Genomic DNA, 15640 nt, shown 5'->3' with positions numbered 1-15640 from the left:
GGGCTCAGCGTGATCCTGCTGTCCAGACAGGGAGACTGACGCAGAGAGAGGGGAAGGGGCTTGCCTCATGGGGCATGTCGTGAGTCAGTGGCACAGCTGGGAAAATGAACGCAGGGGTCTTGATTTCCAGATCCCCATATTCTAACCATTAGACCCCACGTCCTCCCAGATCTGAGAACAGAACCAGGAGTCCTGGCTCTCAGTCCCCCCAGCTCTAACCACTAGACTCCACTCCTGCTCTAGCTCTGCGTGATTAAAGGCCAGTCAGGTTCCTAGTTTGGACCCACCTTGTTCACATCACAAAGCCCTGCTGAGACCTGACCAAATGCTGCCACGTGAGGCTACTGACAAGGCAGTGGGCTGTTGGGGAAGGCGTCATGTCTCCACCAGCACAGGAATTGCCCCGGGTGAGGGTTTCTAGGATAAAGCTCCTGGCATTGCAGCAAGAAATGTGCCTGTGAAACATTTGACGGAACGTCCCTCCCTCTGCTGCCACCCCTGGCGCTGATCCCGCCAGGACAACTGGGCACAGGGTCCCCCCGACACAAGCTCTCACCTTGGCAAATCTGTTGATGATGCGACCCATGGGGGTCGTGTCGAAGAAGCTCATGGGCACCCGCAAGATATTGCTGAGCAGCTGCTGGTGCAGCACGTGGGAGGCCCGGATGGCACCGCGGGAAGCCAGGAGGGCTCCGGCCATCAGGAAGGCAGCTAGAACGCATGCATGTGCCAGTTAGGGTCAGGCTCACGGGACCTTGGGCCCGACATAGCCCCGGCACACATGGAGAGATTGGGTGCTGCTGGGCTGCAATCCTCCAGCTTCCAGGGAGGCCTCAGACCCCAGCTGCCTGCTCCCAGCTCCCAGGGAAATCTTGGCAACCCCATCCAGTGCACTGGGGGGAATCTTGGGCCCTGGCAAACTGCCAGCTCAAGCAGAGGCCTGGGGCCTCAGCAACCCTTCCCTGGGCTCTCCAGCCCAAGTGCCCCCAGCTCACAACATCCCATTTCAACTGGGTGGGTCCCCAGACGTACCCTGCGCCATGCCCAGCGCCCCGAAGACCCCGATCCGCATGTCCCGCTGAGAGGTTGGGTAAGTCTTGTTCCAGTACTGCAGCGAGTCGTCGGTCCAGTCACTGAGCCACAGGTTGGAGCCCACGAAGGCGGCATATTGTGCAACGTAGGTGACGAAAACCCAGGCGGAGAATCCCCAGCCCACGGCGCGTAGGTACCGCAGGTACAGAGAGAACTTCACCTGCAGAGCTGCACAGCTGTGGTGGCGTCCCAGGGAGTCCAGCCGCCGCACGCACCCGACGCAGCTCTGCCTGCAGGCCACACCTCTGCCCTCCCCACACAGCGGCACTCAACCCCCCCACAGCCTCCGCCCAGCCGCCCCCCAGGCTCCCGCGCCCTCCCCACACAGCCCAGCCCGCCCCCCCAGCACCGCCAGGCTCCCGCGCCCTCCCCCCCAGCCCCCGCCCAGTCCCCCCCCCCAGCACCACCCAGCCTGCCCCCCCCAGCACCGCCCGGCTCCTGCGCCCTCCCCCCCAGTCCCCCCCCACAGCACCGCCCAGCCTGCCCCCCCCCAGCACCGCCCGGCTCCCGCGCCCTCCCCACCCAGCCCCCGCCCAGTCCCCCCCCACAGCACCGCCCAGCCTGCCCCCCCCCAGCACCGCCCGGCTCCCGCGCCCTCCCCCCCAGCCCCCGCCCAGTCCCCCCCCACAGCACCGCCCAGCCTGCCCCCCCCCAGCACCGCCCGGCTCCCGCGCCCTCCCCACCCAGCCCCCGCCCAGTCCCCCCCCACAGCACTGCCAGGCTCTCGCACCCTCCCCCCCAGCCCCTGCCCAGTCCCCCCCCAGCACCGCCCAGCCTGCCCCCCCCAGCACCGCCAGGCTCCCGCGCCCTCCCCACCCAGCCCCCGCCCAGTCCCCCCCCCACAGCACTGCCCAGCCGCCCCCCAGGCTCCCGCGCCCTCCCCACCCAGCCCCCGCCCAGTACCCCCCCAGCACCGCCCAGCCTGCACCCCCCAGCACCGCCCAGCTCCCGCGCCCTCCCCATCCAGCCCCTGCCCAGCCCGCCCCCCCAGCACCGCTCAGCCTGCCCCCCCAGCACCGCCAGGCTCCCGCGCCCTCCCCACCCAGCCCCCGCCCAGCCCGCCCCCACAGCACCGCCCAGCCTGCCCCCCCCAGCACCGCCCGGCTCCCGTGCCCTTCCCACCCAGCCCCCGCCCAGTCCCCCCCCAACAGCACCGCCCAGCCTGCACCCCCCAGCACCGCCCGGCTCCCGCGCCCTCCCCACCCAGCCCCCGCCCAGCCCGCCCCCCCAGCACCGCCCAGCCTGCCCCCCCCAGCACCGCCAGGCTCCCGTGCCCTCCCCACCCAGCCCCCGCCCAGTCCCCCCCACAGCACCACCCAGCCTGCCCCCCCCAGCACCGCCCGGCTCCTGCGCCCTCCCCCCCAGCCCCCGCCCAGTCCCCCCCCACAGCACCGCCCAGCCTGCCCCCCCCCAGCACCGCCCGGCTCCCGCGGCCTCCCCACCCAGCCCCCGCCCAGTCCCCCCCCACAGCACCGCCCAGCCTGCCCGCCCCCAGCACCGCCCGGCTCCCGCGCCCTCCCCCCAGCCCCCGCCCAGTCCCCCCCCACAGCACCGCCCAGCCTGCCCCCCCCCAGCACCGCCCGGCTCCCGCGCCCTCCCCACCCAGCCCCCGCCCAGTCCCCCCCCACAGCACTGCCAGGCTCTCGCACCCTCCCCCCCAGCCCCTGCCCAGTCCCCCCCCAGCACCGCCCAGCCTGCCCCCCCCAGCACCGCCAGGCTCCCGCGCCCTCCCCACCCAGCCCCCGCCCAGTCCCCCCCCCACAGCACTGCCCAGCCGCCCCCCAGGCTCCCGCGCCCTCCCCACCCAGCCCCCGCCCAGTACCCCCCCAGCACCGCCCAGCCTGCACCCCCCAGCACCGCCCAGCTCCCGCGCCCTCCCCATCCAGCCCCTGCCCAGCCCGCCCCCCCAGCATCGCCCAGCCCGCCCCCCCAGCACCGCCAGGCTCCCGCGCCCTCCCCACCCAGCCCCCGCCCAGCCCGCCCCCACAGCACCGCCCAGCCTGCCCCCCCCCAGCACCGCCCGGCTCCCGTGCCCTTCCCACCCAGCCCCCGCCCAGTCCCCCCCCCACAGCACCGCCCAGCCCGCCCCCACAGCACCGCCCAGCCCGCCCCCCCCAGCACCGCCAGGCTCCCGTGCCCTTCCCACCCAGCCCCCGCCCAGTCCCCCCCCACAGCACCGCCCAGCCTGCACCCCCCAGCACCGCCCGGCTCCCGCGCCCTCCCCACCCAGCCCCCGCCCAGCACCGCCCAGCCTGCCTCCCCAGCACCGCCAGGCTCCCGCGCCCTCCCCACCGAGCCCCCGCCCAGTCCCCCCCCACAGCACCGCCCAGCCTGCACCCCCCAGCACCACCCGGCTCCCGCGCCCTCCCCACCCAGCCCCCGCCCAGCCCGCCCCCCCAGCACCGCGTAGGGTCCCACACCCTTCCCACCGCACTGCCCAGAATCCCATGCCCTCCCCACACAGCATCATCAAGCCCCGTCAGAGCACCACCTAGTCCCGCACACTCTCCCCACACACCCCAACCCTGCTCTCCCCAGCACTGCCCGCCCACCCTGCCTTCCCATAGCCAGCAGCCCACCCTCAAAACACACCCCAGCAGCACCCCTCCATGCCTCCCTCTTCACCCAGAGGCCGGGAGCAGTGAAATGGGGGTCAGCAAAGCTGAGGGTCAGTTTTCTCAAGCAACTATTATGGTTGTAAAGCGGCGAGCTGTGGGGTGGGATTTCACAGTGTCCCCGCCCCCAAGCCACAAGATCCCTTCTCTCACCTTCCCCGTTTCCATGGCCTCCTTCTCAATCAGCCTCTGTCCTGTCACCTCCTCAGAAGGCTGCTTGTCCTTGGGCCCCACCTCACTCGCTCGCAGGGCCTTTCGCAGGGACCCGTTGCTGCTGGTGCTGAGGCTGCAATAGGGCGATTGCTCATCGTTAGCCACGGGGCAGCTGCACTTGGAGCCACCCACCCGCCTCGCCCCGCACTGAGCCTCCCGCTCCAGCATGCTGGCTGCAGCGGGATCTGCCAGGGACCAGCCATGGGACTCACTGACTTTGGCGAGAGAAACATTTCAACTGGACCCTTTGGTAATTCCTCCGAGTCCAGCGTTGTTCCCACCCTCTCCAGCTAAACAAGCCCAGCCCCGCACTCCGGACACACCTTTGCCCAGCCAGCCAGCCCCAGGGAAAAGCCCAAGGGCTGGATGTCTGACATACAGAAACCGCTGGATAAGTCACACTAGAGGGGAAGCTAGCTACTCAGCAGCGCGATCCTGCCCAGTGCATTGTGGGGGAGCAGAAAGCGGTGGGGTCGGGAGGCAGCTGCAACAGGGGAGCGTGGGGGGAAGACTGCTGGAGAAACCCTGCAGGCAGGAACTTGCCGAGCCTGGGCTGGGGAGCAGAACCATGACAGACAGGCCCTTTCCGATCAGCAGCTGAGCAAAGCAGAGGGCCCCACATGCCATGCAGGTCAGGGAGGCTCCAGAGACCAGGGCTCTCAGACGCTTTCCCACAGGTTCCCCAAGAAGTGAAGCCTCACACAGGGCCCCTCCATCCCAGGAAGCCCAGCAGAGGCCCAGGGTAGAGGGAGATGCCTGGACAGGGAGAGGGACGGAAAGGGAGAGGTTCTGGTGGTGGGGGAATGAGATCCAATGACTGGGGACAGGTTCCTACCTGCGGCTGAATCCTCTCTGCTGGATGCTGGCTTCTCTTTTCAGGGTCATGGTCACTATGTCAGCTGGCACTTCCTCCGGGCTAGTCTCAGGGACCTCGCCGTCTTGCTCCTCTGCAGCTTCCACTGAAATAGCAGACACAGGAGTTAGGAGGCACCTGGACTGGATGTGGCATTCGGCATTGAACAGAGAGCAGCACACGGCTACGTAGTACCAGGCCTGTGCTGTGTCCTCCTGCACAGCAGCCAAGAGCTCCCTGCAATACCTTCAGGAGCCCTTATTAAACTGTGCTCAAGTATCCTTGGGGTCCATTGTATTACATGAACGGCTTGTGTGTGATGGTGGGCAGGGATGTATGTAACCTCTGGAGTGGGGAGATGTAATTCCTGGGGGCTCAAAAGACTATATCGAACAATGTGTCAGACTAAAACAGACTCTTGGAAAAGTGTGGAGTGGAATATACAGGGCGCGGGGAATCCCCACCTCCGGTGATGCAAACCAAGGCCCTGAGGAGGGGCTACTGTCTGCTGATCACTCTTGCTGCCATCTGACAGGTTCCTAGCTCTCTCCCCTGAAGCAGCTGGTGCTGGTGGCCCCTGTTGGAGATGGGGTACTGGGCTACACAGACCCCTGCTCTGAGCTGGAGTGGGAACCCTTCGCCCCTAGGAGTAAGAGTGCAGTGTTCTCTAGGTGGAACCGTCCCACTCCTTGTCAGGGCCCGTCTTGGGGAAACCAAGGGCCTTTTCTGGCTTCCCAGGACTGCACACTCTCCTCAGGTGAGACGCTGGGCTTGCTCCTAGCCACAGAAAGGGGAACGTCCAAGCGGCAAGGTGAGCGCGGTCTCCCAGCCGCAGCATGGGGCTTTGGGGCCTGAGCTCCAGCCAAGCTGAACAGGGAAGGAGAAGAGACCATGCTCTGGGAACCACTGTGGGTGGGAAGGTTCCCAGCAGGGGTCAGGGCAAGGTTCCTGCAGAGCCATATAGCTCTTTCTGCTGACTCATACTGAGGTAAGACGAGCTGCGTCACACTGGGTCCAGTTCAGGAGGAGGCAGGGTTGGTGTGTCCCCGGAGGCAGAGGGGAAGGGGCAGAAACAGAAAGGCCCTGCAGAGACAGACCCAAGCCCCGGAGACAGTGCAGGCCGAGACTCTCCTTGTATTAGTGTTACCCTCTGTGACGGGGCAAGGCCAGATGGCTATAGAAAAGTAGTGGAAGATAGATATGTTAGCTCCACGCTAAACAAATCCCTGGTACCAGGTTAAGTGAAATGGCAGCTGCTCCAGGTCAATTAAGACACCTGGGGCCAATTAAGAACTTTCCAGAAGGCAGGGAGAAGGCTAGGTTGATTGGGACACCTGAAGCCAATCAGGGGACTGGCTGAAACTAGTTAAAAGCCTCCCAGTTAGTCTGATGGGTGTGTATGTCAGGAGTTGTGGGAGGAAGTTGTGCTGTTGGAGAGGCTGAGTAGTACACACCATATCAGGCACAAGGAAGGAGGCCCTGAGGTAAGGGTGAAGTGGAGCTTGAGGAAGTGAGGGCTGCGGTGGGGGAAGTAGCCCAGGGAATTGTATATGTCATGTTTCTAAAAGGTCAGCTACCATAGCTGATACTATTAGGGTCCCCGGGCTACTCTACCTGGAGTAGAGGGTGGGCCCAGGCTTCCCGCCCCCACCTTTGCCCTCTGATTAATCACTGAGACTGGGAGACAACAGAGACTGTGCAAGGAAGGATAACTTCTCACCTCCCTCGCTGGCTTATGATGAAAATGGCTCAGTAAACTGTGACCCTTGTCCCTAGAGAAAGACGGGTTACGTGGAGGGTCACAGTGAGCCTCTGAGGCTAGCGAAATCCGCCAGGAAACGCGGGACCCACGGAGGCAAGGACAGAACTTTGTCACACCTCGTTAACAGGGGCAAACCCCAGGTGGGTGAGTTAGGGCTGTCTCCTTTCCTCCCGCCAACACTGCGGCGCTCTGGGCAACACAGCACAAAACAGGACTCCATGGGCACCTGTATGAAGCTGACCCTGGGTCCAGCACATGCCCCTGTACCTGTGGCCTCCCCCTCGGGGGTGCTACCCTCCTGGCTTCCATACATGCTCAAGAGCTGAGCGAAGGCCCCCCCGTTAGCCAGCAAGGTGCTGTAGGAGCCCTGCTCAGACACGGCACCGGCCACCAGCACGACAATCTCATCCGTCTTTGGCAGGAAACTGATACTGTGCGTCACCAGGATCCGGGTCTGCCACGAAGAATGGCACAGAGGTTACAGGGTCCAGCAGCTACAGGACTGCCGCCCCCTCCCGTGTCCTTGGCTGGAAACACATGCCACCCCCGGCTGAGGACCGGCAGGGCACTCCATCACCTACCTCCCCCCCCTGGTTGGGGACCTGCAGGGCTCCCCCTCACCCACTCCCCCCCTGGCTGGGGACTCACAGGGTTCCCCCTCTTTCAGCCCTGCCCCAAGCTGGGGACCCAGAGGGCTCCCCCTCACCTATTACCGTCCCCAGCTGGGGACTCAACGGGCTCCCCATCATCCACTCCTGCCCCCCGCTAGGGACCTGCCAGGCTCCCCATCATGCCCCTTCACCATTTAGATTTAGTTGGGGATTGGCCCTGCTTTGAGCAAGGGGTTGGACTAGATGACCTCCTGAGGTCCCTTCCAACCCTGATATTCTGTGATTCCCCCAGCTCTGTCTGGGAACCTGCGGGGCACTCTGTCATCTACCCTCACCCCTGGCTGGGGATGCACAGGGCCCCCCTCGTCCACTCACGCCCCCAGTGGAGAGCCTGGAGGTGTTCCTGTTGCCAACTGCACAGAACTGCCCACCAACTAGCCCCTCGTTCAAGCCCCCTGTTAAGCCACTAAGAGGGCTTGCCTGGCTGCAGAGGGGGCCACACCAGAAGTGCCCCAGATGAGGGTTGATGGGGGAAATCTCCTAGGTGGGGACTGCTCCCTGCCCCGATTAGTTTGGGGCTGTTCTCACCTTGCCCTGCAGCAGCCCGTCCGGCCCCAGCACCTGGTCAAAGAGGTGCTTCCCCACGTGAGCATCTACGGCCGACAGGGGGTCGTCGAGAAGGTAGATATCTGCGTTGCTGTACACTGCCCTAGCCAGGCTGACCCGCTGCTTCTGGCCCCCACTCAGGTTAATGCCCTGGTAGGGGAAAGCACCTGACTGTAAGTCCTGGGTCTCTCCCGGCACCCCAGTGTGCTGACTGAGGGGAGCAAAGTCTTCCACTGGTGCTCACTCACCCTCACCCAGCCCCATGTTCTCCAGACAGCCCCCCCCCGAGCATCACACGCTCTCTGCACCCCCACCCTACCCTCACAGGCTCCAGACACTCTGTACCCCCTACCTTATCCCTACATGCTCCAGACAGCCCCGACAAGCACCATACGCTCTCTGCACCCCCACCCTACTCCCATGTTCTCCAGACAGCCCCCCCCGAGCATCATACACTCTCTGCACCCCCATCCTACTCCTACATGCTCCAGACAGCCCCTAAGCAACATACGCTCCCACGCCCTCTGCAGCACCGTCCTACCCCACGTGATCCAGATAGCACCATACGCTCTCTGCACTCCCACCCAACCCCCACAGGCTCATACAGCCCTCCAGTACCACACACTCTCTGCCACCCCCTGCTTCCCCCCCATGCTCCAGACTGACCCTGAGCACCATACACACTCTGCACCCCACCACCCTACCCCCACGTGCTCCAGACAGCCCCCCTGTGCCCCATATGCTCTCTGCACCCCCACCCTACCCCCACATGCTCCAGACAGCCCCCCTGTGCCCCATATGCTCTCTGCACTCCCACCCTACCCCCACGTGCTCCAGACAGCCCCCCTGTGCCCCATATGCTCTCTGCACCCCCACCCTACCCCCACGTGCTCCAGACAGCCCTTCCCCCGAGCGCCACATGTTCTATGCCACCCCCATCCCACCCCTAGGAGCTCCAGACACTCCCCAAGTGTCCCCCATCATTACCTCCCAAATACACACCCAGGGGCTGCTGCTTCTACCACCAAACATTCCTCCTCAGCCTTGGACACCCGTGCACCTCCCCAACTCCACATACCTCCTCCTCTTCTTCTACCTTCCTCAGATACCCACGAGCCACCCATTCCTACTACCGCACGACCCTCAAGCTTCCTACACTAACACACCCTCCACCCTCTCTGAGCCACCCCAGACACCTCCCCCGCTCCTATCCCCCACCTACTCCCCAGGGCGCCTCCTCCCAGCCTTCCCCTCCATCACACTCTCCTTCCCCGACATGCCCAGTGCCAATACCTTCTCTCCAATCTCCGTGAGGTCACCTCCAGGGAGCAGCTTCAGGTCTGGAAGGAGAGCACAGGCCTCCACAACCCGCTGGTACCTAGCCTCATCCAGTTCTAACCCAAAAAGAATGTTGTCCTTCAGCGTGGCGTTCTGGATCCAGGCCTGCTGGGGAACGTAGGCCACAGAGCCCTGGAGGGAAGAGCCCAATCTGAGCTGACTCATCCAGTCAGTGCAGGACTTGGGCCCTGGACTAGGGGCTGGGGAAAGGAGGGATGGGGGAGTTGGGCCTGGGATGGGAGCAGTCACATCCCCTGTGCAGGGAACTAGACAAAGCCAAGATGAGATTGTGACATTGGCAGACCAGGTGCCAGCTCATGCCAAGGCCTCTAGGCCTCAGCTGAACATAGACCAATACATTGCTGGAAACCAGTCTGGCTCAGCTGTGTGTTGGCATTGTTCAAATAAAGTTGAGGTGTATGAGAATGTGGTTAGACATTATGAAATGCTGGTAGGAGCTGCATGTAGTAATCTCACTTACAACATCTGTACCCCACATTTTAAGGTTATATTGAGCATTTACTTTGTAATCCCCTGTAACTGTGTAACTTGTGAACCAGGAACGAAGCATTAACTAATGTAAAATGCTGGCTTCCTATTGAAGTGGTTAGGCCTTGCCCACCAAGAAAGCCCATTGAAACAAAGGAGCCATTGTGAAACATGAGAGGACAAAGACGTTGTTAATTGCTCCCCACACTCCCAGGAAGAGGAATCATCCCATCAGCTTGAGCTCTGGGGGAAGGGAATAAAAATTCCTGCCAAAGAAGAAGCTGGATCTTTTATGTCACTTGGACTTTGAAGGGCAAGAATTACCAGGCATAAACAAAAGATCCCCAATGCTTGGCCTCGCTTAGCCCTAAAGGACACATAGAGCTTGCTTATTATAGAAGCTTCTATTACTTTTTGAAACTTTAGATTGGAACCCATTGGTGTGTTTGTTTATTTGCTTTAACCTTGTAAATAGCACTCATTTCTTTTTCTTAGTCAATATATCTTTAGTTAATTTATTATAGGATTGGCTACAAGCATTGTCTTTGGTGTTAGATCTAAGGTGCAACTGACCTGAGGAAAGTGACTGACTGGTCCTTTGGGACTGGGAGTAAACTGAATGTTGTTGTGATTTTTGGTGTAAGGGACCATCTATCACAAAGACAAGTTTACCTGGGTGACAAGATAGATCAGAGTACCCAAGAGTACTGTCTGTGACTCCCTGGTTAGGCTGTAATAATGCCTGAGGAGTTTACACTTGATGCATGGCTGGTGAAATAATAGAATCCTAGAACTGGAAGGGACCTCATCTAGTCCAGTCCCCTGCACTCAAGGCAGGACTAAGTATTATAGACCATCCCTGACAGGTGTGTGTCCAACCTGCTCTTAAAAATCTCCAATGACAGAGATTCCACAACCTCCCTGGGCAATTTATCCCAGTGCTTAACCACCCTGACAGGATGTTTTTCCTTATGTCCAACCTAAACTTTACTTGCTGCAATTTAAGCCCACTGCTTCTTGTCCAATCCTCAGAGGTTAAGGAGAACAATTTTTCCTCCATGTAACAACCTTTTATGTACTTGAAAACTGTTATTATGTCCCCCCTCAGTCTTCTCTTCTCCAGATTAAACAAACCCAATTTTTTCAATCTTCCCTCATAGGTCATGTTTTCTAGACCTTTAATCATTTTTGTTGCTCTTCTCTGGGCTTTCTCCAATTTGTCCACATCTTTCCTGAAACATAAGTACAGAACTCACAACAGGGGTGTGTGCTCTGGCTCTTAACAGACAGCTTGGCAGAGCTGATAATTCCTGTGACACTAAACATCCTGCAGGATAAATGTTGTTCACTGCATCTCCCCACGACTTAGGGGGAAGAGGGTGCTGGAGGCTAGGACCCTAACTAGCCTTTCCACCCTACAGACCAAGGGTTTGCTCTCACTTCCATGAACTGGGTGGATATTTGTCCATGGCACCAAGCTGCCATGTGATCGGTTGTGACAGTTAGTGGATGTCCGGAGCAATAGCATGAAGTGTGTGAGGGAGGTCTGAAGCGTATTGGCAGAGTCGGGTAGGAACAATTTGAGTAGCGGGGGGCTGCAGATCAGGATTGAGGGGCATCGGCAAAGATATGCACATAGGGAACCCAGGGCTGGAAGAGCAGCAGGCTGTGGGGCGGGGCTGAGGGGCACCAGCAGAGCTAGAGGGTGTCCCAGAGCTGGAATACCAGGGAAATCTGCAAGTCATGACTGAGGCTGTTTGGCCTGGATACTGGCTGGGGAGAAGGGTGGGAGGGGCCTTGGTGTTCACATCTTTGCCTGGGGTGGGAACTCTTAAGTGCCCCCCAGGATCCAACAGCAGCTCACGGGGCCTCCTCCACCCAGGGCAGCTCCTCTCACCTGGATGTTAATGTGCCCCTTGAGGTTCTCCATCTCTCCTAGCACGGCTGACACCAGTGAGGATTTCCCTGAGCCCACAGCCCCGACTACAGCCACCAGACACCCAGGCTTGATATCCAGAGTGACCCTGGAAGGACAAGAGAGCTGAGTGGGACACAAAGCAGCGCTGAGCAGCTACTAGGGATGTAAATAACGCGTAAAAACAATAACCGTGTAACCAATTAAAATTCTACGGTTACATGGTTAAACGTTTAACCGGGGAATTAGGAATGTGGGGGCTGCTACAGCATGGGGATCCCTGCTGCCCGGGGATCCCCATGCCCGGGGATCCCTGCTGCCAACCCCATGCCCAGCATCCCGGTGTGCCTGGCATCCTGGTTTCCGGCCCGCGCCCAGGGTCCTGGCTGCCATCCCATGCCACAGATCCCGGCTGCCGGCCCGCCCTGGGGCTCTGCGCTGTGGTGGCAGCCGGGTTGCTGGGCGCAGATGGCAGCAGAGCCCTGGGTACGGGGCCGGCAGCCAGGATCCCAGACGTGCGGGGCAGCAGCCGGGACCTCGGGCGGAGTTTAATTGTTAACAGAAACCGATAAGCCTCAAGCTTATTGGTTAACCAGTTAAATTTTTACATCCCTAACAGCTACGTTATCCAGGCTAACCACAGACTCCTTCCTGGACTCCTGCGTCTCCTGGACTTGCCACCTGGGCCTTGCATGGGGCTGGAAACGTCATGAAAGGACCCAGACCATGTGATCAACGAGAACAAGCCAGCGAAGCAGGTGTTTCCAGCTGCCCGTGTCTCTGCTCTGGGGGATGTGTGTCCTGCAGGGCCAGGCTGCACAGGGGGCTGTGTTCCACCCATGACAGCACAAGGCGATTGCCTGGCAAGTCAGTAACAGGGAAGGGAGCCCCCCCAGCACAGCACAAGGCCCTGAACGCAGCACACTTACTCTCTGATCACAGGCCCGGCACCCTGCTCCCAGGCAAAGGAGGCCTCGGAGAACTGCATTGCACAGTCTGCCAAGAGAACGGGCAGCACCTCAGAGACTGGGTGGGGAACAGATCTCTCCCCAGCCCAACCCCAAACTCAGTGTGTCCAGCTCCCAGGAGCCACCAGCCCACTCGGGGGCTCCCCCTCATGCCTAGTGGATCCTGGATTTGGGCTGAGGGAGGAAATCCTCCCCAAAGGGCCCTGCACATGAGGGGAGGGTTGTTGTACCACAGGACCCTGAAAACCAGGTGCCCCCCCATGAGGTGCGAGTGGGGGAGGGTGTATCTAAGGGCCCCACACATGGGGTAGGAGTGGAGGGGACATTGTGCCAGGGGGCACCACACACTGGGTGGGAGAGGGGGGATGTATCTAAGGGCCCCACACATGGGGTGGGGGTTGTGCCCAAGTGCCCCCCACATGCACTGGTGCTGATGGGGAGTTGTATTTGAGGGCCCTACACACCCATGATGTGGCAGCGGGCCCCCCACAGGCACACCAGGGCCCTCTGTAAGACTGGCAGTTTATTTACCAACACTGGGGTTATCTCTTATGGCTGAGGGGTCCAGGTCGCCACTCCCCAGGTACCGCTCCAGCCGCTCGGTGGACACGGTGGTCTGCAGGAAGCAAAAGGGGATGTCACACAGGTGAGACACAAATCCATCCGAGTGGGGTAGAGAGCTCCAGAATCTTCCAGCCCAACCCTCACACCCTGGGGGCAACTCCCCAGTTCTGTATTTCCCACGAGATTGAACAAAAAGGCAGGGGCCGTGTGTCTGTGTGTGCAGCACCCAGAAGGTTACTCTCCCTGCGCAGCACCTCGGGCGCTTCGAGGTGTGTGTTCCTGTGGACACTCCCCTGTAGGACGCTCCTGTGGACACCTCCTGCACCTGGGTTCGGAGAGCTTCGGCACCCACCCCCGCTGGGCTGCACTTGTGCTCCTCCCCGTCTCGCACCATCTATATAGCGCCCTGTGGTCCAACCACCCTCAGTTCCTTCTCTGCTGCAGAGTGTGTGTGTGCGCTTCGAAGCAGAGAGGAAGGAGGGTGGGGAGCGGAGCACCCGGAGGGACACATCTTTCAGAACCTCCGTTACTGCACAGGGGGAGTCACCGTTCCTTCTTCTTTGAGTGGTGTTGTGATGGATGGTCCACTGTCAGTGACTGTAGAGCAGTGCCCCGAGATGGAAGTGACTTCGGAGTGATGTCTACTAAAGCTGGGAGGTTTTGCCAATACAGAGAAGGACTGGGATATCATACAGGAAGATCTGGATGACGTTGTAAACTGGAGTAATAGTAATAGGATGAAATTTAATAGTGAAAAGTGTAAGGTCATGCATTTAGGGATTAGTAACAGGAATTTTTGCTATAAACTGGGGACGCATCACTTGGAAGTAACAGAGGAGAAGAAGGACCTTGGAGTATTGGTTGATCACAGGATGACTATGAGCCGCCAACGTGATATGGCCGTGAAAAAAGCTAATGCGGTCTTGGGATGCATCAGGCGAAGTATTTCCAGTAGAGATAAGGAGGTGTTAGTACCGTTATACAAGACACTGGTGAGACCTCATCTGGAATACTGTGTGCAGTTCTGGTCTCCCATGTTTAAGAAAGATGAATTCAAACTGGAACAGGTACAGAGAAGGGCTACTAGGATGATCCAAGGAATGGAAAACCTACCTTACGAAAGGAGACTCAAAGAGCTTGGCTTGTTTAGCCTAACCAAAAGAAGGCTGAGAGGAGATATGATTGCTCTCTATAAATATATCAGAGGGATAAATACCACAGAGGGAGAAGAATTATTTCAGCTCAGTATCAATTCAGTGGACACAAGAACAAATGGATATAAACTGGCCATCAGGAAGTTTAGACTTGAAATTAGATGAAGGTTTCTAACCATCAGAGGAATGAAGTTCTGGAACAGCCTTCCAAGGGTAGCAGTGGGGGCAAAAGATATATCTGGCTTCAAGCCTAAGCTTGATAAGTTTATGGAATGGATGATATGATGGGATAGCCTAATTTTGGCAATTAATTGATCTTCAACTATTAGCGGTAGATATGCCCAATGGCCTGTGATGGGATGTTAGATGGGGTGGGATCGGAGTTACTACAGATAATTCTTTCCTGGGTGTCTGGCTGGTGAGTCTTGCCCACGTGCTCAGGGTTTAGCGGACAGCCATATTTGGGGTTGGGAAGGAATTTTCCTCCAGGGCAGATTGGCAGAGGCCCTGAGGGCTTTTCGCCTTCCTCTGCAGCGTGGGGCACAGGTCACTTGCTGGAGGATTCTCTGCACCTCCAAGTCTTTAAACCATGATTTGAGAACTTCAATAGCTCAGACATAGGTCAGGGGTTTGTTACAGGAGTGGGTGGGTGAGATTCTGTGGTCTGCGTTGTGCAGGATATCAGACTAGACTATCATAATGGTCCCTTCTGACCTTAAAGTCTATGATTCTATGATTATTTTTGTTGAAGTGGTGGGTACCGCTTTTGAAAGTCTTACACTGTCTTTCTCAGTGCCAAGAGACCATGTTTCCACCTGTGATCCCGCCCACTTTGGACCTGTCCTTTGCACCAGTACAGGAGGTTCCCAGACAGTCACGGTAGCTGTCTCACGTCTGTAGCCACAACATCCTCACAGCTCCCTGGGGATGCCTTTTTCTGAGGCAGCTCCTTAGCGGGGGAGCTTGTGGCCCTTTCCTTTTTGCCTGGGCGAGAGAGGGTGGGTTTCCTCTTGGTGGCGCGCAGTGAGTGAGCGTCGGCTGATGACCGGGCAGATGGTGAGCACCGCATAGGAGAGGCATCGGGGCCAGGGTCTGAGGCTGGTCGCAAAGAACTCTCCATGAGTAAAAGTTTTAGCCTCAGTTCATGGGCCTTCAAGTTGAGGCAGCAGGTACACTTCTGAGAGATGTGTCCCTCACCGAGGCAGTGTATGCACCAGGAGTGACCATTGCTCATGGGGATGGCTTCGCAGCAAGAGAGGCACCTCTTAAACCTGGGGGATTGGGGCATAAACGACCAGGGAGAGTTTCCCGATCGGGAAAGGCATATTAAAAAAGGGAAACCTATGCTAAGTTAAAGAATAATGGGGAAGAAAGAGCAATGGAATTTTTTTTTAGGGGAAAGAAAAATGAAAGGAAACGGCGATTCTACAAAAGAACAGAAACACGACTATTACTGCTAC

The 15640-nt window shown here is 59.3% G+C and overlaps 1 protein-coding gene across 2 annotated transcripts in view; it reads right to left on the bottom strand.

The window, feature by feature from the left end:
* ABCC2 (ATP binding cassette subfamily C member 2) overlaps positions 1 to 15640 on the bottom strand; it is a 65266-nt gene that overhangs the window by 22031 nt on the left and 27595 nt on the right. For both annotated transcript variants that reach the window (XM_073354678.1, XM_073354677.1), the window contains exons 14-23: positions 12994 to 13078; positions 12424 to 12490; positions 11477 to 11603; positions 9046 to 9222; positions 7735 to 7902; positions 6803 to 6989; positions 4756 to 4879; positions 3861 to 3993; positions 1033 to 1252; positions 557 to 711 (exon numbers count right to left, since the gene is read on the bottom strand). In XM_073354678.1, coding sequence (XP_073210779.1) covers positions 557 to 711; positions 1033 to 1252; positions 3861 to 3993; positions 4756 to 4879; positions 6803 to 6989; positions 7735 to 7902; positions 9046 to 9222; positions 11477 to 11603; positions 12424 to 12490; positions 12994 to 13078 — 1443 coding nt within the window. The remainder of the gene's footprint in view (positions 1 to 556; positions 712 to 1032; positions 1253 to 3860; positions 3994 to 4755; positions 4880 to 6802; positions 6990 to 7734; positions 7903 to 9045; positions 9223 to 11476; positions 11604 to 12423; positions 12491 to 12993; positions 13079 to 15640) is intronic.

Source organism: Lepidochelys kempii, chromosome 7, assembly GCF_965140265.1.
Source record: "Lepidochelys kempii isolate rLepKem1 chromosome 7, rLepKem1.hap2, whole genome shotgun sequence".
Lineage (NCBI taxonomy): Eukaryota > Metazoa > Chordata > Testudines > Cheloniidae > Lepidochelys > Lepidochelys kempii.
This window is presented reverse-complemented; position numbering and strand designations above follow the sequence as displayed.